The 15,436-nt window shown below is 37.0% G+C and overlaps 1 protein-coding gene across 1 annotated transcript in view; it reads right to left on the reverse strand.

Moving 5' to 3' along the window:
* LOC117516729 (A disintegrin and metalloproteinase with thrombospondin motifs 2-like) overlaps positions 1–1,568 on the reverse strand; it is a 117,794-nt gene extending 116,226 nt beyond the window's left edge. The window contains exon 1 of the mRNA XM_034177561.1: positions 1,417–1,568. Coding sequence (XP_034033452.1) covers positions 1,417–1,501 — 85 coding nt within the window. The 5' untranslated portion in view covers positions 1,502–1,568. The remainder of the gene's footprint in view (positions 1–1,416) is intronic.
* Between the last annotated feature and the right edge of the window lie 13,868 nt (positions 1,569–15,436).

Raw genomic sequence — 15,436 nt, forward strand, 5'->3', positions numbered from 1 at the left:
AGTCGCTCCAAGGCGCTTCACGCAATTCATAACAACACAAGGTAACTTAAAATCAAAATTAAAATCAAGAAAAATACAATAAAAAGATAAAACACAGTAGAATAAAAAGAAATTACAAAGCAAACATAAAAAACAAATTAGATTAATGATGAGTATAAAAAAGTGGGTCTTCAGTCTTGATTTAAAAGTCTCGACCGTGTCAGACTGCCTAATAACTGCAGGTAGATCGTTCCAAAGAGTCGGACCACAGTAGGAGAAGGCTCTATACCCCACAGACTTCTTGTTCACCCTCAGAACACACAGAAGATCCTCCATCAGAACCTCCAACAGAAACACCATCAGAACCTCCATCAGAAACACCATCAGAACCTCCATCCAGGTGCACAGCAGCAAGTCTGGGACTTCACGGGTTTTTCTTTCATATTTTTGTTTTGTTTTGTTTGAATCTTTAGATGAGTTTCCATACGTATATTGTGTTTAAGTAGCATTTAGAAGATTGTGACCAATTGTGAAAGTCCTTAATATGGTTAAAAGTTTGGTGATGTCGGGACACATCATGATCCACAACACCTTAATAAGTAGATATAATTTGTGCAGATCGGCGGCGATTTGTATCTTTTCTTTTAATTTTAAAGATGGCTTTGTTTTTTTAATTTTGTTAGTGTGTCTTGAAATCAATAATTTCTGCTTGAACTGTAAGGTCTGCAGAAAAAAAAAATCATTGGAGCCAGCCTGCCCTCTGTCCAGGACTTACACTGGTCCAGGTCCAGGAAGCCAGCTGGTAACATGTCTGTAGACCCCTCCCACCCTGGACACACCCTGTTAAAACTCCTCCCCTCTGGTTGATGTTACAGAGCTCTGTACGTCAGAACAACCAGACACAGGAACAGTTTCTGTCCACAGGCCGTCACACTGATGAACTTAACTTGACGCAGAACTGACTCATTCATATACCTCATGTACAGCTTCAGTCTGTCTGTCTGTTTCACACATCCTTTTCCCTTATTGCACATTTTATTTATTTATTTATTTTTACTGTGAATCAGTCAGTGGTTAGTGTATATTTATACATCTCACCCAGTGAATGTGGATTTAGCTACTCAGTTCTTTTGATACCAGACTACAATTAAAGGCCAAAATTAAAATACAATGCAGATTGTTTCCTGTTTTGGAGTGAGCGGTGACCGATTGGAGCAGGGTGAGAAATGATCGGCACAGCCAGAGATCTCACACACACACACACACACACACACACACACACACACACACACACACACACACACACACACACACACACAGAATGAGAACGTATGTCCAAACCTTTGATTGGTATTGTACAGTGAGCAGAACTTACAGTACTCCAAGTACATAGATGCAGTATAATGAGCAGAACTTGCAGTACTCAGAGTTACTCACCAGTGTTGTCAGCAACGTAGAGAGCTAGAAAAAGGTCGAACTGCAGAAGAAAAAATATCAGTAATCCAACACGAAACCCGTCCATCCTGAGACTGAGACAGGAAGGGGGGGGGAGAGGGGGAGGAAGAAAGAAAGAGCAGGAGGAGGGAGAGAGAGAAAGAGAGAGAGCGGGAGAGTCAGACTGGGGGCTGATTTATGTCTCTGGGTTACAGTACCAGCAGTGGTACACTGAGCTGAGGAGTACTACAGGACTGTTCCAGGCTGCCAGCTGTAATCTGCTTCTGTGGTACTTGCTGTTGTCCTTTAGATGGCGTCAGTGAGCTGGTTTCTGATTTTCCCACAACAACTGGTTCAGGTCTGGAAGCATTCACTGCCCAGGGCTCCGCCCCCACAGAACACTGGAACCACCCTGGATCCAGATTGGATCAGTGGTGACCCTGACTGCAGCTGAGTCTCTTCCAGTCCTCTCTCGTTTGACGAGGACCATAGATGTGTCCTGGGTGAGGACAATTAAACAGATAAAATCTAAAAAAGATTTTTTAAGGCGGTTGTGTTTGTTCAGAGGATGCCATGTGTCATTCTGTGGTGAGGAGGGGCGCTCGGTGTTCATACTGGTGGACCAGGAGGTGAAATGTGATGCCTGGAACCCTGTCAGGCTTCTTCCTGATGATCATCAGAGGGAGTTTTTTTTTCTTACCACCATCTTCTGTGTTCGTGTTCAGGCGGGTTGGTGAGGTTAGACCAGGGGTGGGCAACGAGGCCCACCTCAGCAGGTGGGCTACTGATGAGCTTCTCCCCTGAACATTAACACCTGAGCATGAATGAAATCACCTGCTGAGGTGATGGGAGCAGTCAGACCTTCGTCCTGTGAAGCACCTTGAGGCAGCGCTGTTGTCATTTGGTGCTTTACAAATAAAATCAGTTGAATAGAATTGTTGTGGTTTCTGGGTCTCCAGGTCCTGAATCTCATCATCACCTCACTGCCAGCTCCAGTCTCCTTGCACAAGTCCACTTCCAGTCCCCTCATTTGGGTTCAGAATAAAAAAGCCCGTCCTGACAGAAAGTTGATGTTGTGAAAGTGTAGGAACACGGACCCACAACAGGGGGCGCAATGAACGGACAATGGAGAGAGTAAATAACAAGATTTACTACAGAAACCAGCACGAGTAATACAACAAACACAATTTGGGGTCGAATCCGTTGGTGTCGTGTGGGCAGGCTCGAAGGTAGGAGACGTCTGTCTCAGTCGAACCGGAACCACCCAGATCTCCTCTGCCACCGAACCCTGGAAATACTGGAACCGCCAAGTCCCGAATTCCCAGGTGGCCACTGCCTCCGCTCGTCGGATCCGGTACTGCTGGCAGGAGAGAGCAACAACACACAGGAGTGGATGAACGCACCCCGTAACAGAGAGGGGAGAAGCCGCCTCCACCTCTTGGCAAGAATAGCAGGAAGGTGAGTACTTATCCCAAAATGAGGTGTTTAGTAGTCACCAGTCCTGAAAACAAGGTTTTAGCTGATAATGCAATGTGTACCTGCAGAGAATACTACCTTGGTCTTAGGCGATATCTCGGCACTGAGGTGGAGACGCCGTCCTCCTGATATACCTCGGTGCTGAGTACAACAGCTGTGTCTGGTGATGGGTGACAGCTGTCACCCAGGCTACTCCCATGATGCGGCAGCGCCCTCTGGTGCCTGGAGCCCGCACTCCAGGCAGGGCGCCCTCTGGTGGTGGTGGGCCAGCAGTACCTCCTCTTCAGCGGCCCACACAACAGTTGATGCCAGATCTTTCGAGCCACTGGACCTACAGAAAGTAATTCCTGACAGACTGTTTCGATCAGTGGTGTCCAAAGTATTCCAGAAAGGGCCAAGAGGGGACGGGACTTCTGTTCAGTCACTGACTGCAGCAGGTGATTTCATTGATGAACATCACTTTGAGCAGGTGGGACTCAAATCAAATCCTCAAATCATCAGAGGGAGTTTTTTCTTTCCACTGTCACCTGTGTTCTTGCTCTGGGGGTTGGTGAGGTTAGACCTCACTGTGTGAAGCACCTTGAGGCGACTTTGTTTTGATTTGGTGCGATATAAATGTAATGAAATTGGCACGAGTCCATCAGCGAAATCACCTGCTGGAGTCAGTGGCTGCAAAGAAATCCTGCCCCCTCCTGGCCCCCTCTGGAATACTTGTGTATTCGTACTATGTGTGATGGGGGTCCAAGCTCCAGGGGCGTCTGTCAGGCACCGGCTATTTATCAGCTATAAGAACCAGCCGACGGCGGTTTGACTTCTGACATGTTCATCATCATGGCTGAGCAGGTGGAAAAAAAAAATGCTGTTGATGGAAATGAGGAAGAGTAAAAGACCATGTGACCAAGTGAGGGGTCACACACAAGTCAACTTAGTGGGGTTAAGTAGGAAGACGGTGTGTTCTCATGATCACAGACTGTCATGGGAACATGTTTGACTCAGTTAAAGTGTTGTTTTCTCGTAGTAGTACAGTTAATGTTTGTTAGCAAATTTGTGAAGCAGTTGGGCTTCAAACATTCTGTTGCAGGCTGCCAGCAGACTTCCTGAAGCGAGCCAACACCCGGACAATCGGAACTGAGCCGGAAGAGCAGCAGGAGCGAGTCAAGCCAGTCGGGCATGCAGGTACCATGAAGGAGGTCGTGACCTGGAGGGTTCGGGAACAGTGCTTAATCAATCAATCAATCAAGTCCCACAACACACTGACCAAAGGGTGAACTGTGGGGGATGAACACCTAAATCCAGGGAACAGCTCCCTACTGAATGTTTGTCCATGATCTGGGACCAGGGGTGGTCAGGCCACTCCCATGGATGCATGGGGCTGGTGGTGACATGTTCTGATGAGTCTGACACTGTGCATGTCTTTACTTTGGTCTCCACATCCTGATCCATGTATGGCCACCAGACATAGGACCTTACCAGACTTTTCAGTGTGCGTCTCATGTATTTCTTCCACAATCCGTTTGCGCCCAGGTGGATTTACGACAACTCTTGACCCCCAAAAATGCAACCATCCTGTAAACTCAGTTGGGTTTTACATTTAGCAAGTGTTCCCAGCTCTTCCCCTTCACCAGCATCTGGCCCGCCCCGCAAAAGGACCATTAGACTCTGGAGACGACTGGCTTCCTCCCAGTCCAGTGACAAATCTCTGAGTCGCTTTTATGGGCATGTCTGCAAGTCTTTCTAACAAAAACACAATCTCTGTAGGCACATACGAAGGACACGGGACCTCTGGCAAAGGCAATCAACCCAAAGCATCAGCATTTGTGGTGCCCTGTACAGTGTGGTGTAGTGGTGAGCTGACAGTGTGAGAGCCCAGCGCTCTATTCTGGCTGAAGGATGCACTGAAATCAAAAGGCTGTGATTTATGATCTGTAACAATCGTAAACACCTTGATGTGGAGGATTGGGTGAAAACTGCAAACAACCAATAGACTTTCTGCATCTAACTGCAGGAACCCCTCCTCCACTGCAGCCAGAGTCCTCAAAGCAAAACACTGAGTTTGTCAGAACCGTCCTCCATCACATGTGACAACACCGCCCGGACTCCGTAGGGGGAGACGTCACATGACAGCAAAATGTATTTCTCTGGGTCGAAATAAAGAAAAGGACTTTTAGAGTGGAGGAGCTCTTGAGCCTCCTGAAAAGCTGTTTCCTGCTCCTGATGCCACTTTGTGTCTTTGTGAAGCAGTTTGCTAGGTGCAGTTGTTGGCCAGATGAACCTGGCAACCGTGTGTTTGCACCTGCACAAGGAAGACGCCGAGAGCCTGAGCTATTCACGTGCGTGTGTTAGCAACAAGCCCTCTGGCACACAGACCGCGCTGGCACATATGTGGAACATACCATTAATAAAAAATAAGGGGTGACCCATAACAGCTCCCCTTTAATTGTACACAATTAAGCACCAACACATGGTGGGCAGCACAGTGGCTTAGTGGTTAGCACTGTTGCCTCACAACAAGAAGGTTATGGGTTCGATTCCCCCGTGTCCTCTCTGTATGGAGTTTGCATGTTCCCCCCGTGTTTGTGTAGATTTCCTCCAGGTGCTCCGGTTTCCTCCCACATTTAAAGACATGCAGGTTAGGTGAATTGGAAAATTATAATTGTCCAAGTTTCCCTTGCAAAAGAGATCTGGATCTCAATGGGATTAACCTGGTTAAATAAAGGATCAAATAAAATAAACACATAAACCTGTAGTTCAACACATAAAACATGCCTATCCAGAGCAACTGCAAGTCATTAATTAACAAAATGAACACCACACATAAAAGACATAAAACGTATAAAAAATGTGTTGTTAAACAGGTAAAACATACCTATGTAACTCAACTGCAAATCATTAATTAATCAAATGAACACCACAGATAAAAGAAATAAAACGTATAAAAAATGAGTTGTTAAACAGGTAAAACATACCTATGTAACTCAACTGCAAATCATTAATCAAATGAACACCACAGATAAAAGAAATAAAACGTATAAAAAATGAGTTGTTAAACAGGTAAAACATACCTATGTAACTCAACTGCAAATCATTAATCAAATGAACACCACAGATAAAAGAAATAAAACGTATAAAAAATGAGTTGTTAAACAGGTAAAACATACCTATGTAACTCAACTGCAAATCATTAATTAATCAAATGAACACCACACATAAAAGAAATAAAACGTATAAAAAATGAGTTGTTAAACAGGTAAAACATACCTATGTAACTCAACTGCAAATCATTAATCAAATGAACACCACAGATAAAAGAAATAAAACGTATAAAAAATGAGTTGTTAAACAGGTAAAACATACCTATGTAACTCAACTGCAAATCATTAATTAATCAAATGAACACCACACATAAAAGAAATAAAACGTATAAAAAATGAGTTGTTAAACAGGTAAAACATACCTATGTAACTCAACTGCAAATCATTAATTAATCAAATGAACACCACACATAAAAGAAATAAAACGTATAAAAAATGAGTTGTTAAACAGGTAAAACATACCTATGTAACTCAACTGCAAATCATTAATTAATCAAATGAACACCACAGATAAAAGACATAAAACGTATAAAAAATATGTTGGTAAACACGTAAAACATACCTATGTAACTCAACTGCAAATCATTAATTAATCAAATGAACACCACACATAAAAGAAATAAAACGTATAAAAAATGAGTTGTTAAACAGGTAAAACATACCTATGTAACTCAACTGCAAATCATTAATTAACCAAATGAACACCACACATAAAAGACATAAAACATATACAAAATCTGTTGTTAAACAGGTAAAACATACCTATGTATCTCAACTGCAAATCATTAATTAACCAAATGAACACCACACATAAAAGAAATAAAACGTATAAAAAATGAGTTGTTAAACAGGTAAAACATACCTATGTATCTCAACTGCAAATCATTAATTAACCAAATGAACACCACACATAAAAGACATAACACCCATGAAAAAAATTGTTTGTTAAACAGGTAAAACATACCTATGTAACTCAACTGCAAATCATTAATTAATCAAATGAACACCACACATAAAAGACATAAAACCCATGAAAAAATCTGTTGTTAAACCGGTAAAACATACCTATGTAAGAGAACTGCAAATCATTAATTAACCAAATGAACACCACACATAAAAGACATAAGACGTATAAAACAATCTGTTGTTAAACAGGAAAAACATACCTATGTAACTCAACTGCAAATCATTAATTAATCAAATGAACACCACACATAAAAGACATAAAACCCATGAAAAAATCTTTTGTTAAACAGGTAAAACATACCTATGTAAATCAACTGCAAATCATTAATTAATCAAATGAACACCACAGATAAAAGGACTTTTAGAGTGGAGGAGCTCTTGAGCCTCCTGAAAAGCTGTTTCCTGCTCCTGATGCCACTTTGTGTCTTTGTGAAGCAGTTTGCTAGGTGCAGTTGTTGGCCAGATGAACCTGGCAACCGTGTGTTTGCACCTGCACAAGGAAGACGCCGAGAGCCTGAGCTATTCACGTGCGTGTGTTAGCAACAAGCCCTCTGGCACACAGACCGCGCTGGCACATATGTGGAACATACCATTAAGAAAAAATAAGGGGTGACCCATAACAGCTCCCCTTTAATTGTACACAATTAAGCACCAACACATGGTGGGCAGCACAGTGGCTTAGTGGTTAGCACTGTTGCCTCACAACAAGAAGGTTATGGGTTCGATTCCCCCGTGTCCTCTCTGTATGGAGTTTGCATGTTCCCCCCGTGTTTGTGTAGATTTCCTCCAGGTGCTCCGGTTTCCTCCCACATTTAAAGACATGCAGGTTAGGTGAATTGGAAAATTATAATTGTCCAAGTTTCCCTTGCAAAAGAGATCTGGATCTCAATGGGATTAACCTGGTTAAATAAAGGATCAAATAAAATAAACACATAAACCTGTAGTTCAACACATAAAACATGCCTATCCAGAGCAACTGCAAGTCATTAATTAACAAAATGAACACCACACATAAAAGACATAAAACGTATAAAAAATGTGTTGTTAAACAGGTAAAACATACCTATGTAACTCAACTGCAAATCATTAATTAATCAAATGAACACCACAGATAAAAGAAATAAAACGTATAAAAAATGAGTTGTTAAACAGGTAAAACATACCTATGTAACTCAACTGCAAATCATTAATTAATCAAATGAACACCACACATAAAAGAAATAAAACGTATAAAAAATGAGTTGTTAAACAGGTAAAACATACCTATGTAACTCAACTGCAAATCATTAATCAAATGAACACCACAGATAAAAGAAATAAAACGTATAAAAAATGAGTTGTTAAACAGGTAAAACATACCTATGTAACTCAACTGCAAATCATTAATTAATCAAATGCACACCACACATAAAAGAAATAAAACGTATAAAAAATATGTTGGTAAACACGTAAAACATACCTATGTAACTCAACTGCAAATCATTAATTAATCAAATGAACACCACACATAAAAGAAATAAAACGTATAAAAAATGAGTTGTTAAACAGGTAAAACATACCTATGTAACTCAACTGCAAATCATTAATTAACCAAATGAACACCACACATAAAAGACATAAAACATATACAAAATCTGTTGTTAAACAGGTAAAACATACCTATGTATCTCAACTGCAAATCATTAATTAACCAAATGAACACCACACATAAAAGAAATAAAACGTATAAAAAATGAGTTGTTAAACAGGTAAAACATACCTATGTATCTCAACTGCAAATCATTAATTAACCAAATGAACACCACACATAAAAGACATAACACCCATGAAAAAAATTGTTTGTTAAACAGGTAAAACATACCTATGTAACTCAACTGCAAATCATTAATTAATCAAATGAACACCACACATAAAAAACATAAAACCCATGAAAAAATCTGTTGTTAAACCGGTAAAACATACCTATGTAAGAGAACTGCAAATCATTAATTAACCAAATGAACACCACACATAAAAGACATAAGACGTATAAAACAATCTGTTGTTAAACAGGAAAAACATACCTATGTAACTCAACTGCAAATCATTAATTAATCAAATGAACACCACACATAAAAGACATAAAACCCATGAAAAAATCTTTTGTTAAACAGGTAAAACATACCTATGTAAATCAACTGCAAATCATTAATTAATCAAATGAACACCACAGATAAAAGGACTTTTAGAGTGGAGGAGCTCTTGAGCCTCCTGAAAAGCTGTTTCCTGCTCCTGATGCCACTTTGTGTCTTTGTGAAGCAGTTTGCTAGGTGCAGTTGTTGGCCAGATGAACCTGGCAACCGTGTGTTCGCACCTGCACAAGGAAGACGCCGAGAGCCTGAGCTATTCACGTGCGTGTGTTAGCAACAAGCCCTCTGGCACACAGACCGCGCTGGCACATATGTGGAACATACCATTAATAAAAAATAAGGGGTGACCCATAACAGCTCCCCTTTAATTGTACACAATTAAGCACCAACACATGGTGGGCAGCACAGTGGCTTAGTGGTTAGCACTGTTGCCTCACAACAAGAAGGTTATGGGTTCGATTCCCCCGTGTCCTCTCTGTATGGAGTTTGCATGTTCCCCCCGTGTTTGTGTAGATTTCCTCCAGGTGCTCCGGTTTCCTCCCACATTTAAAGACATGCAGGTTAGGTGAATTGGAAAATTATAATTGTCCAAGTTTCCCTTGCAAAAGAGATCTGGATCTCAATGGGATTAACCTGGTTAAATAAAGGATCAAATAAAATAAACACATAAACCTGTAGTTCAACACATAAAACATGCCTATCCAGAGCAACTGCAAGTCATTAATTAACAAAATGAACACCACACATAAAAGACATAAAACGTATAAAAAATGTGTTGTTAAACAGGTAAAACATACCTATGTAACTCAACTGCAAATCATTAATTAATCAAATGAACACCACAGATAAAAGAAATAAAACGTATAAAAAATGAGTTGTTAAACAGGTAAAACATACCTATGTAACTCAACTGCAAATCATTAATTAATCAAATGAACACCACAGATAAAAGAAATAAAACGTATAAAAAATGAGTTGTTAAACAGGTAAAACATACCTATGTAACTCAACTGCAAATCATTAATTAATCAAATGAACACCACACATAAAAGAAATAAAACGTATAAAAATGAGTTGTTAAACAGGTAAAACATACCTATGTAACTCAACTGCAAATCATTAATTAATCAAATGAACACCACAGATAAAAGACATAAAACGTATAAAAAATATGTTGGTAAACACGTAAAACATACCTATGTAACTCAACTGCAAATCATTAATTAATCAAATGAACACCACACATAAAAGAAATAAAACGTATAAAAAATGAGTTGTTAAACAGGTAAAACATACCTATGTAACTCAACTGCAAATCATTAATTAACCAAATGAACACCACACATAAAAGACATAAAACATATACAAAATCTGTTGTTAAACAGGTAAAACATACCTATGTATCTCAACTGCAAATCATTAATTAACCAAATGAACACCACACATAAAAGAAATAAAACGTATAAAAAATGAGTTGTTAAACAGGTAAAACATACCTATGTAACTCAACTGCAAATCATTAATTAATCAAATGAACACCACACATAAAAGAAATAAAACGTATAAAAAATGAGTTGTTAAACAGGTAAAACATACCTATGTAACTCAACTGCAAATCATTAATTAATCAAATGAACACCACAGATAAAAGACATAAAACGTATAAAAAATATGTTGGTAAACACGTAAAACATACCTATGTAACTCAACTGCAAATCATTAATTAATCAAATGAACACCACACATAAAAGAAATAAAACGTATAAAAAATGAGTTGTTAAACAGGTAAAACATACCTATGTAACTCAACTGCAAATCATTAATTAACCAAATGAACACCACACATAAAAGACATAAAACATATACAAAATCTGTTGTTAAACAGGTAAAACATACCTATGTATCTCAACTGCAAATCATTAATTAACCAAATGAACACCACACATAAAAGAAATAAAACGTATAAAAAATGAGTTGTTAAACAGGTAAAACATACCTATGTATCTCAACTGCAAATCATTAATTAACCAAATGAACACCACACATAAAAGACATAACACCCATGAAAAAAATTGTTTGTTAAACAGGTAAAACATACCTATGTAACTCAACTGCAAATCATTAATTAATCAAATGAACACCACACATAAAAGACATAAAACCCATGAAAAAATCTGTTGTTAAACCGGTAAAACATACCTATGTAAGAGAACTGCAAATCATTAATTAACCAAATGAACACCACACATAAAAGACATAAGACGTATAAAACAATCTGTTGTTAAACAGGAAAAACATACCTATGTAACTCAACTGCAAATCATTAATTAATCAAATGAACACCACACATAAAAGACATAAAACCCATGAAAAAATCTGTTGTTAAACCGGTAAAACATACCTATGTAACTCAACTGCAAATCATTAATTAATCAAATGAACACCACACATAAAAGACATAAAACCCATGAAAAAATCTTTTGTTAAACAGGTAAAACATACCTATGTAAATCAACTGCAAATCATTAATTAATCAAATGAACACCACAGATAAGAGACATGAAATGTATAAAACAATCTGTTAAACAGGAAAAACATACCTATGTAACTCAACTGCAAATCATTAATTAATCAAATGAACATCACACATAAAAGACATAAAACCCATGAAAAACATCTGTTGTTAAACAGGTAAAACAAACCTATGTAACTCAACTGCAAATCATTAATTAATCAAATGAACACCACAGATAAAAGACATGAAAGGTATAAAAAAAATCTGTTGTTAAACAGGAAAAACATACCTATGAAACTCAACTGCAAATCATTAATTAATCAAATAAACACCACACATAAAAGACATAAAACCCATAAAAATAAAAAATCTTTGGTTAAACAGGTAAAACATACCTATGTAACTCAACTGCAAATCATTAATTAATCAAATGAACACCACACATAAAAGACATAAGACGTATAAAAAATCTGTTGTTAAACACGTAAAACATACCTGTGTAACTCAACTGCAAATCTTTAATTAATCAAATGAACACCACACATAAAAGACATAAAACATATACAAAATCTGTTGTTAAACAGGTAAAACATACCTGTGTAACTCAATTGCAAATCCTTAATTAATCAAATGAACACCACACATAAAAGAAATAAAACGTATAAAAAATCTGTTGTTAAACAGGTAAAACATACCTATGTAACTCAACTGCAAATCATTAATTAATCAAATGAACACCACACATAAAAGACATAAGACGTATAAAAAAATCTGTTGTTAAACACGTAAAACATACCTGTGTAACTCAACTGCAAATCATTAATTAATCAAATGAATACCACACATAAAAGACATAAAACCCATGAAAAAATCTTTTGTTAAACAGGTAAAACATACCTATGTAACTCAACTGCAAATCATTAATTAATCAAATGAACACGACACATAAAAGACATAAAACGTATAAAAAATGCGTTGTTAAACAGGTAAAACATACCTATGTAACTCAACTGCAAATCATTAATTAACCAAATGAACACCACACATAAAAGACATAAAACCCATGAAAAAATCTGTTGTTAAACAGGTAAAACATACCTATGTAACTCAACTGCAAATCATTAATTAATCAAATGAACACCACACATAAAAGACATAAAACGTATAAAAAAAATCTGTTGTTAAACAGGTAAAACAAACCTATGTAACTCAACTGCAAATCATTAATTAATCAGATGAACACCACACATAAAAGACTTCAAACATATAAAAAATCTGCTGTTAAACAGGTAAAACATACCTATGTAACTCAACTGCAAATCATTAATTAACCAAATGAACATCACACATAAAAGACATAAAACCCATGAAAAAAAACTGTTTGTTAAACAGGTAAAACATACCTATGTAACTCAACTGCAAATCATTAATTAATCAAATGAACACCACAGATAAAAGACATGAAACGTATAAAAAATCTGTTGTTAAACAGGAAAAACATACCTATGTATCTCAACTGCAAATCATTAATTAATCAAATGAATACCACACATAAAAGACATAAAACGTATAAAAAATGTGTTGTTAAACAGGTAAAACATACCTATGTAACTCAACTGCAAATCATTAATTAATCAAATGAACACGACACATAAAATACATAAAACGTATAAAAAATGTGTTGTTAAACAGGTAAAACATACCTATGTAACTCAACTGCAAATCATTAATTAACCAAATGAACACCACACATAAAAGACATAAAACCCATGAAAAAAATTGTTTGTTAAACAGGTAAAACATACCTATGTAACTCAACTGCAAATCATTAATCAAATGAGCACCACACATAAAAGACATAAAACCCATGAAAAAATCTGTTGTTAAACAGGTAAAACATACCTATGTAACTCAACTGCAAATCATTAATTAATCAAATGAACACGACACATAAAATACATAAAACGTATAAAAAATGTGTTGTTAAACAGGTAAAACATACCTATGTAACTCAACTGCAAATCATTAATTAACCAAATGAACACCACACATAAAAGACATAAAACCCATGAAAAAAATTGTTTGTTAAACAGGTAAAACATACCTATGTAACTCAACTGCAAATCATTAATCAAATGAGCACCACACATAAAAGACATAAAACCCATGAAAAAATCTGTTGTTAAACAGGTAAAACATACCTATGTAACTCAACTGCAAATCATTAATTAATCAAATGAACACCACACATAAAAGACATAAAACGTATAAAAAAAATCTGTTGTTAAACAGGTAAAACAAACCTATGTAACTCAACTGCAAATCATTAATTAATCAGATGAACACCACACATAAAAGATTTCAAACATATAAAAAATCTGCTGTTAAACAGGTAAAACAAACCTATGTAACTCAACTGCAAATCATTAATTAATCAGATGAACACCACACATAAAAGATTTCAAACATATAAAAAATCTGCTGTTAAACAGGTAAAACAAACCTATGTAACTCAACTGCAAATCATTAATTAATCAAATGAACACCACACATAAAAGACATAAAACCCATGAAAAAATCTGTTGTTAAACAGGTAAAACATACCTATGTAACTCAACTGCAAATCATTAATTAACCAAATGAACATCACACATAAAAGACATAAAACCCATGAAAAAAACTGTTTCTTAAACAGGTAAAACATACCTATGTAACTCAACTGCAAATCATTAATTAATCAAATGAACACCACAGATAAAAGACATGAAACGTATAAAAAATCTGTTGTTAAACAGGAAAAACATACCTATGTATCTCAACTGCAAATCATTAATTAATCAAATGAACACCACAGATAAAAGACATGAAACGTATAAAAAATCTGTTGTTAAACAGGAAAAACATACCTATGTATCTCAACTGCAAATCATTAATTAATCAAATGAACACCACACATAAAAGACATAAAACCCATGAAAAAATCTTTTGTTAAACAGGTAAAACATACCTATGTAACTCAACTGCAAATCATTAATTAATCAAATGAACACCACACATAAAAGACATAAAACGTATAAAAAATGTGTTGTTAAACAGGTAAAACATACCTATGTAACTCAACTGCAAATCATTAATTAATCAGATGAACACCACAGATAAAAGACATAAAACGTATAAACAGGTCTCTCAGAATTGAACCAGCTATCCTCTGTAGCTGTTTGATATACAGGGATTCTGGCTGAAGCTGAGACTCTCCAATCAGCTTGCTCGACCATTTCACAATTTGGTTTAGACAGTTTTTGTTTTTGAGGGACACGCTTCCAAACCATGAAACAAGACAGAAGGATAAAAGTGATTCTATAAAAGCACGATAAAACAAGGTCAGCATCGTTCTGTCAATGTTAAAAGTGAACAGTTTCCTCAAACAATAGAGGCGCTGGTGTCCCTTTTTGTACACAGCGTCACAGTTTGCCTCAAAGTTCAGTTTGTCATCAATGACAGTTCCAAGATATTTACGAGGTCTGTTAGAAAAGTAACTGACCTTTTTATTTTTTGCAAAAACTATATGGATTTGAATCATGTGTGATTGCATCAGCCAAGCTTGAACCTTCATGCACATGCGTGAGTTTTTTCAGGCCTGTCGATTGCGTCATTCGCCTGTGAGTACGCCTTGTGGGAGGAGTGGTCCAGCCCCCTCGTCGGATTTTCATTGTCAGGAAATTGGCTGATCGACTGCCGCAAATTCAGATGGCTTTCTGTGAAGATCTCATGGGGATCACACAGATTAAGGACAATTACAACTGGATTAAAGACGGCCCACACCGGCGGATGGCGCGCCGCGCACC

The sequence above is a fragment of the Thalassophryne amazonica genome, chromosome 9, assembly GCF_902500255.1.
Source record: "Thalassophryne amazonica chromosome 9, fThaAma1.1, whole genome shotgun sequence".
Lineage (NCBI taxonomy): Eukaryota > Metazoa > Chordata > Actinopteri > Batrachoidiformes > Batrachoididae > Thalassophryne > Thalassophryne amazonica.